Raw genomic sequence first — 22,247 nt, 5'->3', positions numbered from 1 at the left:
GATTTTTCTGAAATCCGCCTGTTGGTCATTTCTTATAGGACAATAGTATTCAATCACAATCATCCACCACAGCTTGGTCAGCCATTCCCCAACTGATCAGCATCCCCTCATTTTCCAATTCTTTGCCACCACAACTATTTTTGTACAATAGGTTCTTTTTATTTTTCCTTTCTAAAAAATGTCTTTGGGATACATACCTAATAGAGATATTGCTGGGTCAAAGGATATGCAGTTTTATAGCTCTTTGGACATAGCTCCAAATTGCTCCCCAGAGTGGTTGGATCAGCTCACAGCTCCACCAACAATGAATTAGTGTTCCAACTCTCCCACACCTTCTCCAACATTTATCATCTTCCTGTTTTGTCATGTTAACCAATCTGATAGGTGTGATGTGGTACCTCAGAGTTACTTTGATTTCCATCTCTCTGATCAATAGTAGTTTGGAGCATTTTTTCATATGACCATAGATAGCTTTAATTTCTCCCTCTGAAAACTGCCTGTTCATGTCATTTGTCCATTTATCAGTTGGGGAATGACTTGTATTCTTGTAAATTTGACTCAGTTCTCTATATATTTTAGAAATGAGGCTTTAAATGTGAAAATGTGTTTAATAAAAATGTATGTGTACAAGTCATATAAGATTGCATGCTATCTCAGGGAAGGAGGACAGGAAAAGGAGGGGGGAAAATTTTAAGACTTATGGAAGTGATTGTTGAAATTTGAAAACAAATTAATTAAATTTTTTAGAAAAAGAAATGAGGCCTTTATCACAGACACTAGTTGTAAAAATTCTTTCCCAGTTTCCTGCTTCCCTCCTAATCTTACTTGCATTGGCTTTGTGCAAAAACTTTTCAATTTAATGTAATCAAAATTCTCCATTTTGCATTTCATAATGTTCTCTATCTCTTGTTTGGTCATAAATTTCTCCATTCTCCATAAATCTGACAAATAAGCTATTCCTTACTCCCCTGATTTGTTTTTAGTATCAGCCTTTATACCTAGATTGCATACCCATTTGGACTTTATTCTGGTGTACAGTGTCAGGCATTGTTGGTCTATCCCTAGTTTTTATCCAGTTTTCCCAGCACTTTTTGTCAAACAGCGAGTTCTTATCCCAGAAGCTGGGTCCTTGGGTTTAAATTTAATTTTTTTAATAGTCCGCTCATATCCATGCCCTCTGTCTATGTATATTCCTTCTAACTGCCCTAATAATGATAAAATTATTGGGAGTTACAAGTAACATAGTCCCATGTAGGAATGTAAACAGTTTAACCTTATCATTTCTCTTTCCTGTTTAACTTCTTTTGAGTCATGTATTTGACAGTCAGATTTTCTATTCTGCTCTGGTCTTTTCATCAGCAGTACTTAAAAGTCCTCTATTTCACTGAATGTCCATTTTCCCCCCCAAAGGATTACACACAGTTTTCCTGGGTCTGTGATTCTTGGTTGTAATCCCAGCTCTTTTCTTCCACAATATCCTTATTCTAAGCCTTCTGATCTTTTAACGTAGAAAATGCTACTTCTGCTGTGGTTTGACAATATTTGAGTTGTTTCTTTTTGCCTGCTTGAAGTATTTTTTTTTTTAATTTGACCTGGAAGTGCTGAAAATTGGCTATAATATTGTTGGGAGTTTTCATTTTGGGGTCTCATTTGGGAGCTTATCAGTGGATTCTTTTAATTTCTATTTTCCCCTCTAGTTCTAGGATATCAAGGCAGTTTTCCTTGACAATCTCTTGAAATATGATGTCAGGGCCCCTTTTTTGATCATGGTTTTCAGGTAACCCAATAATTCTTTTTTTTTCCTTTTTTTTTATTCTGGACTCAAACACCAGAACTCAAATGCAGAATAGAGAAAAGAAAAAGAAACATAAACTTAAATATTGAAACTTAAATACAAAGTAAGAAAAAGGGGAAAAAAGCATATCACATGCACAGCAGAACATGAGAGGATTCCAAGAACATTGTACACAGTAACAGTCACATTGTTCGATGACTGTCCTAGCTCTTCTTGACAAAGCAAGGATCAAAAACAGCTTCCAAAGAGTCCTGATGGAAAATGCCTCCCACATCCAGGGAATGCAGAGCAAAGTAGACTATTGCTTTTCGTTTGTTGTGCTGTTTTGTTTCTTCTTTCTCATGGTTCCTCCCATTGGTTCTAATTCTTCTTTGCATCACAACTGATGTGAAAATGTTTAATATGAATGTATAAGTAGAGCCTATGTCACATTGCACACTGTCTTGGGGAGGGGGGGAGGAGATGGGGGAGAAAATTTAAAACTCAAAATCTTATGGAAGTAAATGTTAAAAACTAAAAATATGTAATTATAAAAAAAGAGAAGATTCAAAATATATAGCAATAAATTTTCAATTCAAGAAAGCCTGTATGATAAAGGCTACACATTGTGTTGAGTTGTCTATCTTTTCTCTCCATCCTTGTAAGCTTTCTTTTATTCTCTGGTAATCCAATAATTTAAAATTATGTCTCCTCTAACTATTTTTCAGGTCAATTGTTTACCTCTTTAATTTCCAGTTTTTTGTTAATACCAAAAAAGAGCCACTGTAAACGTTTTTTTACTTACGGGTCCTTTTCCTGTTCCTTTGATCTCTTTGGCATATTACTCAGGAGTGGTATTTTCAGGTCACACTTTGCTAATTTAGGCATAACTCCAAATTGCTTTCCAGAATGACTGGAGTGGGAGTCTGGGAGCAGCAGTATCACATCTCAGAGCCCCTTGAAGTCTGAGCAGCCACCAAGCAGTCACCTTGTTCAACTCAGCTTCCCTCCAAATCTAAGATGGAAACTGTCAAGGACTGGCTGATGGCTAATGTCCTCAAGGAAAATCAGATTGTCCATAAAAAGATCCTTGTCCTTGGGATTGGTACAGTTGGCATGTGACATCAGGATCCTAATGAGCTTGCCCCTGTTGATGCCACAGAAGACAAACTAAAGGAAAAGATGATGTGTTCGACCTAGAGGCCAAAAGGCTACCCGAGTCTTCTTACCTTTCGCAGGTCTTTGGTGGCCATCCGGATAAACGTATCGAGAGAAGAGACTTTCCAGAGTCAAACAAGGGTTAGGCTTTATTCAGAGTCTTAGTTACTTATCCATATGCAGGCGAGTTCTTTCCCAGGAGAAAGGAACCCTCCTCCTCCCAAGGGGTAAGGATCATACAGCAAGAGGATGGGAGCAAAAGAGGGGAGGGGCCCTCTTCTCTCTAAGGGCCCCGCAGCAAGAAGAGACCCCCAGAGGGGACCCCGCAGCAAGAAGAGGGCCTTCAGGCTTTCCTATCCCTACTTAAGCTCTCCCGCCGCATAGTTTGCATGTGAATACCGTGAGTGCTCTCAGCCCCTAGCTAACTAACAACAGGTGTGCTCAGACCATGGACCAATCTCAAGGATGGGATGCTGTCCCCAGCAAGTTTTCCACTGAGAAGAAGTGGAAACATAGGATAGCTCGTGTTTCATGCCTCAATCCCCAGCTGTTCCCTGGGGGGCCTCGTGAGAACTGTGAGGTTTAGAAGCCCTCACTTTAACCTGCCCGAGACTGTTCACGTGAAAACTGAGCTTACACCCCAACAATGATGGCTCTCTAACAAGACAGTCTTTTCCTCCAAATACCAGAGATTGTCCCTGGCCAAGACTACAGTGTGACTGTAAACTCCAAGTTAGTTTGATGTCTGGGGTGGGGGGGGACATCAGCAGCAGGGAGAAGCAAGATGTCTAATTTCACCCAGCATTAATTGTAAATATCTTGAAGTTCATAGTTCCCAGTATTTTCAAATATAACCCTAGCTTATTGTTTCCAACCTAGTGGATATTTTGATATATGTGGCTTGGAAGCTAAGTGGCTTTTCCTAAAACTGTGCTATTGGAAATGGTTGCAATCTGGATTATCCATTTTTCAAGTGGGTACAGATGAGCCTTTGGAGAACATGGCAACTCCAGTGTCCTTATGTGGGGTGCTGTGATTACTCGGGGTGTCTCTGGAGAATTTCCATCCTGCCATCAGAAGTGATACTGATTCAGAACATTGGAAAGATGTTTGTAAACAGGGAGTTGAAAGTGCTTCTGCTTTCAGTCACGCTGTAGGGCTCCATTGCCTAAGCCACCAGTAACACGATGAGCAATCCTAGGAGTGTAATGGAATCAAGGAGGGCCTTGGGGCACAATGGCATCTTGGATGTTTGGAAGGTAAGCCTGACTCTAGAGGATGAAAGAAGGAGCTGCCATTTTATTGTGTGGATTAGCGATTGTGTATGATGGACTTTTTAAGTCAGGCAAATCTTTCAGCTGAAACTATAAAGTTGCAAAGTCTCTTCCTGAAGGGAGAGATGGGGGATGGGGAAGACAGTTCCTTCAGTTTGTGAAACTTATTGTTCAAATACTGAGGCTGGATACTAGTCCCAAATGGTTGTTGTAAAGGGGAGACAGCAATGCTGCTCCCCCCCCCAGCCTCCCTACCCCTGCCTTCTAAGTGCTTTATGACCTTCCCAGAGGATCTTGTTTTGTCTAATACAGACACACAGACTTATTGTTGGCAGTTTCCATATTTAATGTTAATAGGCTTTTTACTGAGCCAGCCTCTGACCCTAAATATGCTCAGAGCTGCAGAAAGCAGGCCTAGAGACAGGAGGGCCAGCCATCAAGTCATTTAATCAATTTTAGAGTGAGGAATGTTGTCTTAGCTGAAGTTATAGATAAACCGTAACTAGGGAAGGGGGGGGAAGGGGGATTACCAACGGTGAAGGAGTTCCCCAGGAGAAACCCCAAATCTTTGGGGGTCATGAGCACCTCCCCTAAAGTACAGAGCCACAGTTCTATGACAGGTACCAAGGCAGAAAGATACCAGTAACTGGGAGTAACTGGGAGCCTTGGCAAGGTTAGATTGATCAATTCAAGCTGCACTGAGTCTGCCTCGCGGCTCTTGAGAAAATGAAATGATTAGTATATTCATTACACATATCAGATCGATCAATATGAAATTTCTATTCCTTTCTTAATATATAAAAATATCTACGTGCACAACGATGCAGCCAGTTCAAGTGCCAAATATTGAATAAATCATGAACTGACTTTTCAAAACAAACCACAACCGCCATAATGGCTACATTCATTCATAGCTCCACCAAAGCTGTGCCTGCTTTCCTACAGCCCATCCAACATATGTCATTTTCATTTTTTCTCACCTTTGCTAATTTAATGTCCCATGAAACATCAGAATTACTTTAATTTTCATTTTTCTAACAGTTATTTGTACCATTTTTATATAGAAATTGCTAGCTTGAATGTATTCCTTTGCAAACCGTCTCTGACAATTTTCAGATTTATTTCAATGCCTGTTCCATCTAAACTGGACCACAAAATGCTCCTCAGAGCTCACATTCCTCTCTTGACTCCATGTATTTGCTTCCGGGAATTCCGGCTGCCAGTTTAAACCAATCATTCTAGCCTTTTTTGGTGTCATAAACTCTTCTGGTTTTAGGTCTGCCAAAACCTATGAACCTTTTGTTACAACAATGTTTTCAAGTGCACAAAATCACATATATGGTACTACAAAAGAAACCAATTCTATTGAAATAGTTGGCAAAATATTTTCTAAAAAACAAGTTTGTGGCCCCTGCTTTAAGGCTTAGCTCAGACGCCACCTCCTCTGTGAAGACTTCCAGGCCATTGGCACTCGGTCATTTCTCACATTCCCTACTATTTGTTTGTTTAGTAAGTGTCCAAGCATTTGATCTTCCTGTCACCCAGGCCAAAATTCTATCTGCCTCTTATAACTTTACAAAATAAGGAACAAAACCTCCCATGAGAAATTACACAATGAGCTGGCCATTTTGGGCCCCATGGATTGGACCAGGGGCCAAATTCACAGAATTTGTGAAGTTTGGATTCAGGCAGAGGGCCGCCCTTGAGGACTTAGAGGGCCACATGTGGCCTCAAGGCTGCAGGTTCCCCACCTGCATTTGGACATTTGGACATTTATGGCTGCTGCTCAGGTCCCCCTAGTTCGAGAGCTCAGGGTGGGAGGTGGAGATTACCAACAGGTGGAGATCCTTAGTGGTCAAGCTTTAGGCTAAGAGGGAAAGACTCCTGCAAATCTGGTGGGAAACCTGATCTGGGTCCATGAATTCATGGGGGTGGGGGAAAGGACTTCAGCTCCAGGATCTGACTGGACCAGGCCCATGTTCTAGGTCTTGGCCACCGTGCTTTGGGAAGATGCTTGTAAAGTGCTAGGCACGTAATAGGCTCAGAATAAAGGTTTGTCCCTTTCCTTCCTCCACCTCCCCACCTTCTCCTCTGGAGTACACTGGTACTGCCCTCAGCCAGGACCATAGGGCCGCTGAAATTTTCTTGTTCCAGCCCCTGCCCTGCTCTTGGCTCCTGGCTTCCTCTCCCCCAGAGGCCCCAAATGGGAGTGCTGCTCCCAGGTAGTTGTGTCCCGAAAGCTCTCCAGCTTTCCCAGGCCAGGCCTTCCTCTGTCCCCCTGACTGCCTTGAACTGCCTCCTCCTCCTTTGAGCATCTCTGCCATCTGTGGAGAAGCTGCTCAAGCTGAGGCAGGAATGTTGGAGGCTCGGGTCACGTCACAGCCTGGGCTGGGCTTGGCTAGGCATCACTTCCTGAGACGAAGCTTTGGGGCCCAGGAGTCTCACTCTCCCTCCCAGCCTTGTCTTTCCTTCCCTGGCAGCTTCTCGGGGTTACCAGGTACAGCTCCCCTTCCCCAGCTATCCTGTTCTGTTTCAGTTTGTGATGGGTGGGGTAACTTAGTACCTCTTTCTACCCACCAATCCCTGTCCTCCCTGCCCCCCATGGCACCCGACACTTTCTCTTCCTCCTGAAGGTTGCAGCTAGATCTGAGTTAGAGGGAGGCCCCATTTCCTTCAGTGCTTAGCCCCCAGGCCTGGCTCTGCAGAGATGTCTCTAAACTACTGCCCTGCCCTCCCCCATTTCTAGGGTCCCTTGGTAGGTACAGGAGAGGGGGGCTTCATCTTCTATCACCCCAACCCTAGAGCCCCTGGGTACAATGGAGGCCCAACTTCCTAGTTTTCTGAACCCTTTCAGTTACACTTGGTTTGAGGTGGGAAGGTCCTGTTTCCCTGACTCTCCCCCCCAATTCTTGAGACAGTAGGATGAGGACAAAGCCTGCATTCAGGTGCCAGCTTGGCATTGGACATGTGCCTTCCCTTCTCACTGGCATCCTTTCCCTCTCTTAAAGGAGAGCTGGCTACATGCCATCTGACCTCTCAATGCGGGGTTGGTGGTCCATGCTGCTGCTGGCTTTAGGAGACAAGGGAAGAACTTTCCGCCTGCCTCTTGGCACTGATTCCTCCTAGGGGTCAGGGTCCTTTACCTGCCTTTCCACCCAGGTGGCAGAGGACAGAAGAGGGTGCTTTCAGCTCCCCATTCTTAGTTTTCTTTCAGGTTCTCAGTGCCAACCAAGTCATGGCTGCAACGTATGCCTCGGTACAGAAGCGAAGCCACGCTCCAGGCCCTGCAGCAACCTGTGAGCCTGCAGAGGCAGAGCTCGAAGCGGCTGTGTATAGCACTGTCAAACCCAGGGCCCTTAGGGGTGGGGCTGGGACCCCCACAGAATACACTCCGGTGGCCTTCCCCAGCTCAGCAGCCTTGGAAAGTCCCGCATGCTCCTCAGCAGGTTCTGGGAGGCCCTTGCTGTCCCTGGTAAGTGGCAAAGCTGGGGAGCAGGGCCATGCTGAGCAGGGCCCCACCAGGCCCCCTCCAAATACCTGCCTTCCTTTTCCCTAGGTTGTCGCACCCAGCACTGCAAGGAAAGGTAAGTATGGGACAGTAATTTGGAGTTGGCTGGAGGTGAAGACCAGTTGAGGCCTTTTAGGGGCTGGGGAGTGGGCAGTTCCCCAGGCACCTCAAAGCTTTGAACTGGGCTTCCATTGGATCTTGCCAACAGCTAGCACCCCCTCCAGGCACTGCCCTGGGCCTGAGGCCTATGAGGATGTAACAGACATTTCAGGTCCAGGCTTGGGTCCCAGCAGCCTCCAGCCCAGCACCACTCTTGGTGAGTTGACCCATAGATCACATACCTTTTCCTTTGCCATCTCTCCCACCCTCCCACACCTTCCTCAGATCTCAACCCTTCCTTCTTCCCATAGGCTTCAACATTCGAATTGGGAAACCAAAAGGTCCCCGGGATCCTCCAGCTGAGTGGACTCGAATGTAGGAAGCCTGTGAGAGTCCTGCCTTTGTGCCTGGAGCCCAGGCCCATTAAAGCAAACAGAGGGTGGCAAGTGGGAAACCAAATTTGAGTTCCCTTTTCACAATAAAGTTTTCCCCATCCTGAATGAGGTGTCTGTCCTTGTAGCCTTTTCAGTGCTTTTGGGTCCCGGGCCTACGTATACATGAATGCCCATGCCAATGGATCTTGGACTTGCGCCCTACTAAGCAACTATCTAGAGCTTGTGCCTCGGCGGTGACCTTGTAGAGTAGACATATGCCCATCCTCCCACCATACTCTGGCCTGACCTCTGAGATGTAGTTTTGTGGGTGGCCCTGGCAGGGGCTGATTTCTCCTGTTCCTGCCTAGGCCCTGAGCCTGTCCCAACTACCATCCCCCCTCCCAATCCAATAGCTCTGAGCATTTGATTCACAAGAATTTTCTGGTGTCTGTGCTTTGGCCAATGGCTAGCTAACATGTTTATATATGACCCAGACAAAAAAAAATAGAGGGCATGCTCATTAAATTAGCAGGTTACACTGACAATGGCCCAAGATATCTTGACAAGCTTCAGTACTGGACAGAATATAAAGAGGAAATTCGAGAAAAATAAGTGTAATCTCTTACTTAGGTTAAAGAAATATCTCTGCCCCAAGTACAAAATGGAAAAAACAGCTTTAGATAAGCAGTTTGTCTGAAAGAAGATGAAAGGGTCTTAGTGTACCACAAAGTCTACATAAGTACTCCATGTTGGGATGTACAAGAAAGCTGAGCTTCCAGGAGCTCATTGACTGCAGAGCCCTCTGGCCTTGTGAAGGTACAGCTAGAATACTACATTGAGTTGTAAGCCTGGTTTTTTAAATAGTGAGTTTTATAAAGTGGAAAGGGTGCGCAGGAAGCAAGCAGGCTGGAGAAGGCCTCAAGTTAACTTCCCAGGAGGCTGAAGGAAATGAGAATGTTTAACTTGGAGAAGAAATGCCACAAAAGAACTGGATTTGTCCTGCCTGGCCTTGAAGAGCTGAACTGGGAACGCTGAAAGAGCAGAAGTTTAGGTTTAATGGGAGAAAATCTTTTTGAAGGGTAAAAAGTCTCTAACTGGAACAGGCTGCCTTGGAAAGTCAAGAGCAACGACCCTCATTAGGGAGGTTCAGGGGGGATTTACCTATGGATGTGGGCTAGTCTAAAAGGCTATACTAAAAAAATAAAAATGAACACCCCTCCCCACACCAGGCAACCCTTCACTAACTCCTCTCCTAGGCTGTATGAGGCTGAGATCCTGAACTCAGACCCCAGCTGTCCAAGATTGAGCCTTGACCCAGAGTAATGGCTCCATAGTCTTAGGTTCCTGTGCGGAGGGCAAAGCCATTGTTTTCATCTGGCCCTGAGCTTGTGACCAAGAAAATGGCTCCTTGGGGCTCCCAGTGTCCACTGGCTTCTGTTCTCCATTTAGAGAGCCCTTCCTGTGTCCCCACCCGGAGAAGTTTTCAGTGCCCACTACAGGAAATCCAAAAGCCATGAGTATGAGGTCCCAGAAATGACAGGTGCAGAAGATGGGGAACTTTAACAACAGCAAGAGTTGGCTTCTCCCCAGGTAAGGCAGGTTTCCTCAGGTTTTGTCATGGGCTGTGGTCCAGTGCATGCTCTGGTACTCCTTTTTAGAAATCCTTTCCTAGATGCTGAGGAAGGTCCTCTTTCGGGCTGTGTGAGTATATGGGTGCCAGCGCCACTCCACATCTGCTGTGGCTTCATGCTCTAGTGTGCCTAGGCGGATCATGTACACTGCAAAACCAGAGAGAGGAATGTGCTTGGGTCTCAGGCTGAGTCAGGCTTAATCTTTCCTGACTTTGGCTGTTTCAAATTTGGACCCACATGCTCAGTTCCCTGGTCTGTTTTCCCCAGTATTCTTTGTACTCACATTTCATCTCAAATCTGGGCCCAACTTCTGTCAGCTCCACTGTGTTGTGATCTGGCTTCCGGTACACATGATGCCTAGAAGGACAGAAGGGATATAGATAACTTTGGCCCTTGGGGACATAGCTACCTACCTTTCTGACCTCCAGAGACAAGCCCAGATTTACCGAAAAGAAATGTAGTCATCCTGGTTAGCAAAGGTAATGACTCGGTGGCTATCATCCTTGGGTACTGGGAAAAGGTATCGGAGGATATTTGAGACCTGGGGAAGGATAACATGCTAGAGTAAGGGTCCTGATGAGGAAAACAGTGCGCTTTCTCTTCTCCCCTTTTGTGTTGCCAGAGACCATCCCCTTGATTATCAACTGTCTGTTGAGGTGATAGTTCTCTAGCCCCAGGACTTACTCGCTGTCCAAGGTGGGAAGAGAAACCATGGAAGATAAGGTGGGGAAGAGCCTCTGAAGCTGTACCAAGGTCAGGAATGTCATGGCGCATCACCACATTACACAGTGTGAAATATGCAGTAGGCCCAAAGGGCAAGTGGCTCACAATGAGGCCAACTGTTGGGAAAGACAAAGATGTGCTAAGTATGGAATATATTGAGGGAGCAAAAAAACTCCCTGAAACAGCTTCCCTCTCCTGATCCTCCATTGGCCACTTGGGCCCATCCCCTGTGCTTACCTGGTGTCCCTCGGTGCTCATGCACCAGCAGCAGATCTGTGACTCCATTGGCTTTACAAGCATGGACAAGGGCACCCATTTCATGTCGACCCCGGTTCATTCTGGTAGCACCAGGGAATATCAGCTTCAGCTCCTGGGTGAAAGGATCAGAAAGGACAAGAAGTAAGGCATTGGGATGGATCTCATCATCACATTTCCCTGATATCTACCGTCACTTGCTCACCTTGACAAACATCTTGAGCCGGGAGCTGGGGTCTCGAGATGTGGTGATCATGATTCTAGGGTCTTCTACACCTGCCCATCGGTATTCGTCGTCTTGGTGACTCAAGACACCTTTGGGAGGAGGAAGAAACAGAAGCGATCAATGACAGCTTCTTGGAGATCCTATGAGAAGGCGGCCCCACCCCTGGAGACTTCTCTCACCTTCCCCTCCAGCGCCATCAAACTCCAATGCCCTGTGGAGAGTCAGGGCCTCCCTTCGCACCTCCGTCGGGATCGGCTGATCGTCTGGAGGAAAAGGGAAGAGCCAGTGAGAAGACAAGAAAAGAAAGACAGGCGGGGGAAGGGCTGCAGGTCGGTGGGCCCGTGGCCTGGCCCTACCTTCCAGGGCTTTCTGGAGCCTCAGTTTCTTTTCCTGCAGAACATGCTGCTTCTTCTCCTGCACTCTGCGGTACAAATACTCCCGGCGCAGGCGGGCCTCGCGTCGAAGCTGCCAAGGGATTGTGGGGAGGGGGGCATCGCTAAGCCCCAGCGAGGCACTTCCCCCTCCCTCAGTCCCGCCGCCTCCCCAGTCTATCCCTCCAACCCTCAGCCAGGGGCTCTCCGGCCCAGGGGCGCCCTCCCACCCCAGGTGCCGCCGGCTCCCCACCCACCCCACCGATCCCCAGCTCGGACCATGCCTGCAGGCGACCTCCGATTCCCGTTACGAAAATCTCCTCGTGTGGTGCCCGAAGCTCAGCGCGCTTGCGCAACCCCACCCTCCCTTCACAGGCAGGGAGCGTGGTCAGGCCGAGTGCTGGCGGACCAATCCCCGCAGTCTTGGCGGACCGGAGGGAGGCGGGGCCCCAGGAGGGAAGGCCTCGCGAGAGCCAGTGAGTTCCGGTCCCCTTCACCTAGCCTCGGCCCGCCCCCGGCGCCAGCTTCCGCTCTGCTCCGCCCGGGCCGCAGGCTGGATTCCCACGCCCTCATTGAAGATGGCGCTCTTCGCGAGGTGGCTGACGGGTGCACGCTGATTGGCTGGCTGCAGAGGAAGGGGCGGGCAGCCGGTGGAACCCTTCTTTCCCTTCAAGATCTCCGCAGCTCTGCTGATGGCTGCTGAGGTTGCTGGGCTCCAGGGCCGAGTCCCGTCGGGAAGATCCCAGATTCAAGTCCTTCAGCGTAACAAACAGAAGCTGCTTGATCAGCGGAAGGTGGCTTGGATACGCTCTCTAATGTGCGGCGTCCAAATCCATGTTTTAGTCTTTATTTCATGCTGCCAATTGCTTCCAGCCCTTGGCTCTTCCTTACCCTGGCCTCTTCCTACCTCGTTTGGGAGGTATGGAGGCTACCAAGCTCAGTCCCCTTTTCCTGACATTTAAAAAGAAAAAAAATGCCAGCACTGTTACAGAACCAGGCAAAATCACACAGTGGGTGGAGGTGGCTGGAGGAAGGGATCACCAAAGGGGTGCTAAAGTTTGCCTGCCACAAAGCTAGGAAAACCATTTGTCAGGAACGTGAACAATAGATTGGTAGACCAAGACCCCTGACAGAACAGGCACATTCCGCTGTTTGTTAAGCCACAAAACACCAAGAGGAGGGGGGCAAAGATCCCCCAACTTCTACGAAAAGTGTAGGGAGAACTAGAAAATGCTGGCAGCAGTTGGGCTCAGACTAGTGGGATTTGCATCCTGTAAGCCCCAAATGACTTTCTGACCTAAATACCAAAGTATCCCCTCCCCACAAACCAGCTGATGCACCTTTTGATATTGCCACTTGAGGAGAGAATTCTTTTTATTTTTCCTCATGGCATGGTACTTATTTTTATTAGTTTGTTTTCAGTTTTCTACAATCACTTCTATAAATCTTAGATTTTCTTCCCCTTACTTCCACCTCCTTCCTCTCCTCCTTTCCCACTCCCTCCCCAAGATGGTGTGCAATCTTATATGGGTTCTACACATACATTCTTAGTAAATACATACTCACCTTAGTCATGTTGCATGGAAGAATTAGAATGAATGGGAGAAACCATGAGAAAAAGCAAAACAAAACATAAGAGAAAATGGTCTGCTTTGTTCTTTGTTCCAATTCCATAGTTTATTCTCTGGATGTGGGAGGTATTTTGCCTTGAGTCCATTGGAAATTATTTCAGTTGTTGCATTGCTGTGGAGAGCTAACTCTACCAGAAAAACTCCTCGCACATTGTGGTTGTTACTGTGTACAATGTTCTCCTGGTTTTGCTAAGGAGAAAATTCTTAAGTAAAATGTAGTATTATAGAAAGAAAGGTCCAAAGTTCTCCCTTGTCTTCTACCGCTCAAAAACCCCTTCACTCTTATCTGTGTGCCCTTCTGTGTTTGATTCTCTTGGCTTCTGGGACAGACAACCATTGTCAGCCTAATCTCTAGAGCTTATCCCAACCAAGTGAGGCTGGCTGGGACTGGCCTTCCTTGTTCCATAGTGGCCTTGGCCAAGCTCCAGGGCAACCTGCAGATGCACCTCAGCTGTTTACTGTTTGAATAAATATGGGCTGGAACAGGGAGTCAGCTTGTGGGGCTTGAAGGAATGAGCTTAAACTCTTGTAAGAGTTTTTCCAGCAGACAAAGGAATTCATTGAACAAAACTTGATTTGGTGACCATTAACTTTGAGGCTGAGGATACCTAGTGTTGGTCATTATTGAGTTCTTTCTAAAAAGACATAAAGAAAATTAAGCTGTGGGTGTGTTTACTTATCTGAAAGCTTGTGGAATGTACATATAGAGATACAAATGGGAATTCATTGTAGACAACAAATCCAAAGGTGGGCAGACAAAAGGGACCTTGCCTATCTTCAGAGCAATTTCCATTAACTCCTTCACTCATTCCTCCCTGCCTTCCTGACTCAGGATGCTGGTGCCAGCCCAAATTATAGTATCCATATGTGTTAACCATAATATGAGAAAGGAATTTCTTAAGTGGATAGATTGTAAATGCAACATGATAGGAGAATGTCAAAATATCAATTGAAATTATGGATCCAGACTATGCCCAAAGGGCTACAAAAATGTGCATACCCTTTGACCCAGCAATATCGCTACTAGGACTATATCCCCAAGAGATCATAAAAATGGGAAAGGGTCCCACATGTACAAAAATATTTATAGCAGCACTCTATGTAGTTGCCAAAAACTGGAAGTCAAGGGGATGTCCATCAATTGGGGAATGGCTGAATAAATTATGGTATATGAATGTAATGGAGTACTATTGTGCCATAAGAAATGATGAACAAGAAGACTTCAGAGAGGCCTGGAAGGACTTATATGACCTGATGCTGAGTGAAAGGAGCAGAACCAGGAGAACTTTATGCACAGCAACGACCACAGTGTGTGAGAGTTTTTTCTGGTAGACTTAGATTTTTGTAATAACACAAGAACTTCTTACAAAAAAAAAAAATCCCAATGGAGGATCTCAAGGCAAAATGCCTGCCACACTCAGAGGGAGAAATATGGAAGTCACTCACATATTGTAGCAGATCATGTTTGTGTATGTGTATGTGTTTGTGTATCATGTTCTGATTTGTTATACGATTTCTTTCATTTATCTTAGTCTGACTACATAGCATGACTATAGTGAAAATATACTCAATAGGAAAGTATATGTAGAATCTATACAGAATTGTATGCAGTCGTGGGGAGGGAGGGGGGTAGTGGGGAGTAGGTGGGGAGGGATGAAATTGCAATTGTATGGCAGTGATTGTTAAACATTACAAAATAAAAAAAAAAAAAGAAATTATGGATCCAGGATGTCTGTTCCTTTTATCATCATGATGTAATATAATATGTCCGTAAAAAACCAAGATAAAAAAAGTCCCATTATTCAAGATGCTGTCTGGTTCAAAGTACTTGGACTGTGGTTGTCATAAACAGGAGGAGGCACTTGCTTGGCTTCATTTGGCCTTGGAGTTGCTAACACAGGAAGGGGCATTTTGGGTTTGCCCTGAGAGCAAAACAAAGCATGTCTGTTATGCCAGAGAACACAAAGCATTATGGTAGGTTAAACTCAGAGTGGGCCAAAATGTCTCTCTTGATTGGTAAACCTGGGGGTTTTAGGCCTTTCTCAGGTCTTGAGGGTTCAAAATGGTTTGGGGAGGAGTCCACATGAGGTAACTAAGAAGGTTGAAAAAATGAAAGTATTGTGGAGTTCATGGATAGCAAGCCTAGGTCATGGGGGAGAGGGGGTTGGGTAGCTGGTGTGTTTTGTGTTCCCTAGTATGAAGTTGGAAGTCCTTGGAGAGGAAGGAAGGGGGAAGGTGCCAACACTTGTGTTGGCTGACAAGCTTGTATCATGGGAATCACAAAGGAGGAGAAGTTGCTGACAAGGTTGTAGGGGGTGGGGGTGCGATGCGGTGTTTCAGGGGGACCAGTGCCTGTGATGTCAGGACTTGCTGACCTGTTTTCAGAGCTGTTCACCTGCGGTGTTCCCCCCACTCACCTGTGGCACCAAGAAGCTGCAGCCATATCACGGTATACTCATCAGATGGGCTAAACCAGGTCTCAAAGCTGTCAGTGAGTTAGGACAATTCTAAAGAGGGATTCGCACCCAGGTCTTTATCACACCAATGTCTCCTCCCATGAGATGCGGAGGACACCACAGCACACAGGAAGACTTCGATTCCAACTGCCACTCTGGGCAAGTGCATTTGCCTAAATTTTCCCTTCTGTAAAATGAGAATACTGTAGCACCTGCCTCCCGGGGTTGCGAGGGTCCAATGAGATCATATTTGCAAAGCGCTTAGCGCATAGTAGGTGCTTCTTTCTTATTTTAGTGTCCCTGAGTCGGGCAGTGGAGTGATGAGCCCCAGCTCGAAAGAGACTGGAATGCTGTCATTGGGTGCGCCCCGCGAAGGCCCGACTGGGCGCCGGATCACCGCATGGCCGGGCCTGGCCTCAGTGACCTCAAGCTCGGGTTGGGAAGGCTGAAGAAACAGTGGACGCAGGCCTTGGAGCTACGTGACAGTACACCCAAGAACCTGTAGGGGGAGTTGTGAATCACAGCACTATAGAAAACACTACATACACAACCCGACATAACACACCACCTTCCCATATGGTCTAGCGGTTAGGATTCCTGGTTTTCACCCAGGCGGCCCGGGTTCGACTCCCGGTATGGGAAAGATGCTTTAGACTTTTTTATTTTCGGAGGCATCCAAGCCCCCCTGGGAGGACCCGGGGCGGACCCCACTTTGAGGCTTCACTGGCGGCGCAGTAGAGCTTGGGTCCAGGTGAAAAAGAGGGGCAGGTGAAACCCAGAGAATCCCTTCTTGGAGGAAGGGTAACTGAGGCAGAACGCGTGTCCGGACTGGGGTCGGGAGAAAAGAAGGGGTGGCAGGAAAAGAAGGCCACCCCAGGCTCATGCTGGGAATTGAAGCAAGCTGCCTAAGACGTGTCCAAGGCCATAAAACATTGCAGTCAAGCCGACCTCGTTGGAACATTCTCATCTGTAAAATGGGCCAGCGTTGCTCTCAACCTCCTGCCCTGGTTGTTGTGAAAGAGTGGAAAAAGCAGGCCCAGGGCCGGGGCCGGCTTTCAGAAACGTTGACAGCGCGGAAGGAGGAGGTGAAGGCACGTAGACCTTTCAGGAAAGTGGAGCCCCACCTCCAAAAGCACGGCCCCACCCCCCCAACCCCAACAGCAAAACTGGAAACATACACTTCCCACACCGGGAGTCGAACCCGGGCCGCCTGGGTGAAAACCAAGAATCCTAACCGCTAGACCATATGGGAAATATAACGATCCTGAGCAGCATATAGAAGATACATAAAGACTCGAGTAATCTGGCTCGTGTAGGCGGCAGGTTCCGCACCGCCTCCTGCTGGTGCCGCAGTGAAAGAACAGTACAGGCCCGGGCCCAGGCTCGGCAGCGCCCCCTGCTGGACTAGTAGTGACAGGACGTCCTGGCTCCCTGGCTCCCTCCCTCCCTTCTGCCCTCCTCCCTTCCTTCTGGTCCCCCCCATCCTTGCCTCCCTAGGGCATTTGGAGCACTCCAGGCCACTGGGAACTGGGCCTGACCTCAGGAAGCCCCAGTTCAAATGGCTCTGGCCTGAGCTGATTAAGGCCACACTGATTAATTAGCCTGCTAAGGGCCCCGCCCTCTGGGTGCTCACCATCTGATGGGGGATGCTGGCAATGCCGATGAATCCTGACTCTTTGTGGCCCCATTTGTGACAATGGCTGAAAAGGAGCTCAGAATGCCTCAAACATGGTGCCCTAAGGGCAGTTTGGGAGAAGAAAGGAATATATGTTGAATACTTGGGCTTTAATGGTTACAGCCAGTCCTTGATGCTTTCTCTCTGGGCTCCCACAATGCCCTTCCACACTGGTTGTAGAACAATGATTTCTTGATTCATGGGAATCAGCCCTCATTCTGGGCCTGCTTCAGGAGCAACATTCGGACTCACCTCCTTGGTCAGTCCCCCCCTGCTCCCACCTGACCAAGATTGGAATATGGTAAGAGCCCAGAAACAGTCAGGATATTAGGCTGGAGATCATGCTCCCCAATGCCTGCCTGTCACAAATGAAGAAACTGAGGCCAGAAGGGACAAAGTCAGGATGCAAATCCACATGATCTGGGAGGTTATCTGGGAGAAAGTTGGGTTGGTCAAGTGGCTGAGGCAGAGTGCCCTTCAAGCAGACTGTGCTTCCTTGTCCTTGGTACAATGCCAATTTTGTGGCCCCTAGGCCTTCAATGCCTCTACTATCTATGGTCATTCTCAAAAGATAGCCCCTGATGTCTGCACCTTTATATTGGCAAGATTTGTGCCTCAGCCGAGGGGCTTGGGGCTCTACTTCCTGCCCTGGGATCCCAGCTTGTCCTCCCCTCTCCCTCCAGCTTCTTATCTTTTACTCCCGGAGCACTACCATTGCATGGCAGACAATGGCTTGGGCTTGGACTCTGGGAATACTGAGATTCCAATGTTGTGTCATTTAATCTGATCTTCAAAAGACAAGTTTCTCACATCTTGAGGGTCATTGGGGCTGGTCCTCTGGGATGGACAAGGGCAAGGATCCTCCGTACAACACCTCCTGGGGGGACGTTCCTCACATGGCAAGCTCAGCTCCTCCAGCAGCTTTTCTGTACATCTGCCCATGCTGTTCCTAAGTCAAACATCATGCGCACTCCATGTGACTCATGCCATTTTCCCTCTTCAGACTACAAGGGCTCAGTTTCCCTATTTGAATCTCCTATGACCCTTCACCCTCTAGAGCTTGACAGCTTATGAAGTTCTTTCAGAAACTCTGAAGCCCAGAACTGAACAGCTGCCCAGGTGTGTGGTATGAGCAGGGATGCAAGCTGACCTCTCTTGTCCTGGATCTGAGGCCTCTCTCCTCGAAGCCTGGGATCAAATTACCTTTCTTCAGGCCTTGTTCTTTCTCTGCCAGTGATCACATCTTTCTCTGCCTTTTCTTGGCTCTCCTCCTACTTCCCACCCCACAGTTTGTATGCTAAGTTATTCTCTTTTCTCTCTCAACACCTACCTTTGGTAAGCCAAGTCATCTCTTGCTCCTACCTCTTGCCCCCTACCTGGCCTTTCACCTTGTGGTTCCACCTGCCTGCTGAACACACTCTGGAATCACAGGAACTGGGCTCCAACTGTGCTGTCCTTTGGGCAAGGACCCCGCTGCCGTCCACCTCATGGCTCTAGCCTTTGAAGCGCATTCCCTTCAAGATCCCTGAGAACTGGAGCCTACTGCACTGCTGGCTTGACCTTGAAAGCACACCTTACTCATGGCAGCCTCTGCATTCCCAAACCTTCTCCCCTGTGGCTAGAAAGAGCTTCCTCTCCAGCCCCAGCCAGGCCTTGTGTGACATCACTGAAATGAGGCTAAGCTCCCGGTCCTCAGCTTTTCCCATCTGATCTCGTTACCTCTGACCTTGCATCCCACCTATTTGTCTAATTTGTTCTCACTCAATGGACTATATGGTCTCTGAGGATGGAGTCCATCCATCATTGATACCCTGGCCCTGAAGGGCTTAATCAGCAGCCCTTGAATACTGTCAAAGAAACAATGTTTGTGTCCCCTTCCTCAGTCTTCCTTCTGTCACAATTGAAATTTAACAAAAGGATAAACTGAGGCAATTCTCCAAGCGAGATAACCTTTTATTAACAGGTACATACTGCCTGTCAATAAAGGATCACAGATTTGCCTCCATTTATGCCAAACAGCCCAAGCAAAGGAACAGGTCCCGTTATCTTGGTTCTGGGGAGCACAAAGAACCGAACAAGGTAGATAACCTCATGGGATTGAGGCAGTGTGACTGACTGGAAGTTTGGTCACAGGGGCTATCAAGACCCTCTTTCTTTTCTCAGGAAACTAGGGTGGGGGTGAGGGAGACTAGACAAAGTGACAGAAAGGGAAAGCTTGGAGCTAGCCAAACCCTGGGGCAGGGGAGAAAAAAGGAGAAGAAGGGGTTGTGCTCGGAGCTCAGTCAGGTGTAGACAAGTCATCTAGCCACTGGGCTCCTTTCCCTGACCTTGGGTGTCACCAACCTCTACCCTCACTTTCACTTGCACTAGGTGGGGTCTGTGCCTTCAGTCCTTCCCTGGATGGTGAAGACACTATGCTGTGACCTTCAACCTCCTCAAGGGGCCCAAAGCCCTGCATTCTCCCTGAAGCCCTGCCTCCTTGGCCCCAGGCCCTCAAGCCTTGCCCTTGTTCATTTAGACCTGGGGTGCCCGCCCTAAGCACTTGAGCATTCTCTCCTCAATTGCCTGTTCTTTAAGCCCTCAGTCTCTCTGTCTGCTGATGTGGGTGGAACTTTTCTGTGCCTTGGCAAACCTGAGCTTTCCCAGCCTCACTTTTTGGCATCTCGAGAGAGGCTGAGGACTAAAGGTGCCTTTATCCTGCCAGTTACTTACCAGCCCTCTCTGCCTGAAATGCCCCTACAACGCATGGGGTAAATCCTTATTTTCCACTTGGTTCCCCAACTCATGCAGGGCTCCCTCTGTCCAGGGCCCTACTGCCCCACTGGAGCCTGTTCTGATGTGTCTTACACATGATTAACTCAAAAACATAGGTAAAGCATGTAACACATGGAAATACATGTATTAACTTGAATAAACTGCATCAGTCACAGTGATTGTCATCATTGCTGCTGCAGTTGGCCTGGGAAAGCTGTCAACAGCGCCTTCCTAGATTTCAGTAGAGAACTGGCCAGGCTCTCAGGCTCTCCTTGTGAACAAGATGGAGAGATCAGGGCAACGTGATGGCTTTGGAGGTGATTAAGGAACTGAATTCTAAGCAAACACACTATAATACACTATAAAATTGTGCCTGCCCTTTGACCCAGCAATACCACTTCTAGGGCTGTATCCCAAAGAGATCATAAAAATAGGAAAAGGGTCCCACAGATACAAAAATATTTATAGCAGCTCTCTTTGTGGTGGCCAAGAACTGGAAATCAAGGGGATGCCCATCCATTGGGGAATGGCTGAACAAGTTGTGGTGTATGAATGTCATGGAACACCATTGTGCTGTAAGAAATGATGAGCATGACTTACATGAACCGATGCTGAGTAAAGGGAACAGAACCAGGAGAACATCGTACACAGCAACAGCCACAGTGTGTGAGGACTGACTTTGATAGACTTAGCTCTTACTAATGCAAGGATCCAAGACAACTCCAGAGAACTCATGATGATCCAGTAAAAGACCCATGTCTGAACGCGGAGCGAACCAGACTGTTTACTCTTTTGGGCCTTTTGGGGTTTGTTTTTTCTTTCTCATGGTTTCTCCTATTGGCTCTAATTCTTTACAATATGACTAATGTGAAAATAAGTTCAATGTTAATGTATATGTAGAGCCTATATCAAATTACACACTGTCTTGGGGAGGGAGGGGGAGAACATTATTAAAAAAAAAAAAAGATGATTCTTCCGTTTAGCTTTGGGCTGCTCTGCTTTGCATTATGAAAAACTCCTTAATTTGGCAAAAATCCATCTCTTTAGTCTCATACCACTTTTTTTCCCTATTTATTCAGGGGTTAAAAATTTCCCTCTTCTCTATAACTGATCTATGTATCTCTATCTATCTATCTACATACGTGTCAGTGCAAAAGGTCCTCAAGATTTTGGATTCTTTCCCTCTGTTCATCGATCCCTTACTAGTGCTGAGCACCTCGTAGACATTTAGCAATTGTACTTGTTGACTGACTGAAGACTTACCAAATTAGCAGACATCAGGCTGGAAAAGGTAGCAAATGTTCTGGACAACACCTGAGATGCCCACAGATCTTGACAGGCTCAGTCTAATAAAATGAAATTTAATAGGGACAAAAAAGTGGTACATTTGGGTGTTGAAAAATCTTCATGAGGACAAGAGGAGACAGGAGTAGACTATTGGTGGAACACACACTTGCTATGCATGGACAGCAATGGGGTGGTCAAAAAAGCTAGTGTACCATCAGGCTGCGTGATGATGTCCAAGCCCCCTTGGAGGCTGGCATTCGGAGATCTCACTACACATGGTCAGAAAAAGGAACAAGAGGAAGGGATGATTATCGAATGCTCAGGTCCTACACTGAGCACCAGGCAGTAACTAGGCACACGTAGCCTCCAGTGTTTTGTGTAGGCCCTCTGCATACTTAGAGTGGTCAAGAAGCATTTCCTAAACACCTACTCTGTGCCAGGGACTGTCTTAAGGGATGGATGTACAAAGAAAGGCCAACCCAGTCAAATGCGGCTAACAACATGCAAATTCAAGGTCTATGTTAAGTTGCAGCTGCTCAGCAGAAGGGAGGCATTGGGAATGGAAAAGGGTCAGGCAAGGCTTCCTGTAGAAGGTGGGACTTTGGCTGGAGCTTAAGGGAAGCCAAGAAAGCCAGGTGGGGGAAATGAGGAAGGAGCCAAGGAAAAAGATGGTGCAGTCAGATGGAATCTGTGGTGGGGATGGGAGTGAGGTCATGGAAAGCTTTCTAAGCCAAACAGAGGAATTCATATTTGAGCCTGGAGGTAACAGGAATTTGATGGATGAGTAAGAGGTGGAATGGAAAGTGACTTGAAGCAGGAATGACCATAGTGCCAAGGGTGGCTGCAGTGAAGAAAGTGGCACAAAGGCAAATAGGACAGGACCTGCTCACTAATTGGTACTGGAAATAAAGATGCCACTTAGGTTTTGAGCCTGAGGGATGAGGATGGTAGCAACCTTGATGGTATCAGGGGAGTTTGGAAGGGAGGTAAGAGGCAAAGTTCTGTTTTGAACATGCCCAGTTTAAGGCCCATGTAGCTCAAAGCAAATTAC

The 22,247-nt window shown here is 47.2% G+C and overlaps 2 protein-coding genes and 2 non-coding genes across 4 annotated transcripts; 2 read left to right on the top strand and 2 right to left on the bottom strand.

Moving 5' to 3' along the window:
* Nucleotides 1–6,441: 6,441 nt before the first annotated feature.
* On the top strand, nucleotides 6,442–8,313 carry LOC140515215 (tyrosine-protein phosphatase non-receptor type 18-like). The gene is made up of 5 exons (XM_072625821.1): nucleotides 6,442–6,703; nucleotides 7,410–7,678; nucleotides 7,763–7,790; nucleotides 7,923–8,030; nucleotides 8,125–8,313. Exons 1-5 carry the CDS (start codon nucleotides 6,562–6,564, stop codon nucleotides 8,190–8,192), a joined length of 615 nt encoding a protein of 204 aa, XP_072481922.1. The 5' UTR covers nucleotides 6,442–6,561; the 3' UTR covers nucleotides 8,193–8,313.
* Nucleotides 8,314–8,692: 379 nt separating this feature from the next.
* Nucleotides 8,693–11,832, bottom strand: IMP4 (IMP U3 small nucleolar ribonucleoprotein 4). Its single transcript, XM_072625820.1, has 9 exons — nucleotides 11,673–11,832; nucleotides 11,379–11,487; nucleotides 11,202–11,285; nucleotides 11,002–11,111; nucleotides 10,779–10,911; nucleotides 10,503–10,657; nucleotides 10,265–10,359; nucleotides 10,102–10,175; nucleotides 8,693–9,965 (listed from the first exon to the last, which is right to left on the bottom strand). Exons 1-9 carry the CDS (start codon nucleotides 11,673–11,675, stop codon nucleotides 9,856–9,858), a joined length of 873 nt encoding a protein of 290 aa, XP_072481921.1. The 5' UTR covers nucleotides 11,676–11,832; the 3' UTR covers nucleotides 8,693–9,855.
* A 4,218-nt stretch (nucleotides 11,833–16,050) lies between these two features.
* On the top strand, nucleotides 16,051–16,122 carry TRNAE-UUC (transfer RNA glutamic acid (anticodon UUC)). Its single transcript has one exon. It is a non-coding gene; the product is annotated as a tRNA-Glu (tRNA).
* A 538-nt stretch (nucleotides 16,123–16,660) lies between these two features.
* Nucleotides 16,661–16,732, bottom strand: TRNAE-UUC (transfer RNA glutamic acid (anticodon UUC)). The gene has a single exon. It is a non-coding gene; the product is annotated as a tRNA-Glu (tRNA).
* Nucleotides 16,733–22,247: the final 5,515 nt, after the last annotated feature.

Source organism: Notamacropus eugenii, chromosome X (genome assembly GCF_028372415.1).
Source record: "Notamacropus eugenii isolate mMacEug1 chromosome X, mMacEug1.pri_v2, whole genome shotgun sequence".
Lineage (NCBI taxonomy): Eukaryota > Metazoa > Chordata > Mammalia > Diprotodontia > Macropodidae > Notamacropus > Notamacropus eugenii.
Note: the sequence above shows the minus strand (reverse complement) of the source record. Positions and strands in the feature narration are given on the sequence as shown.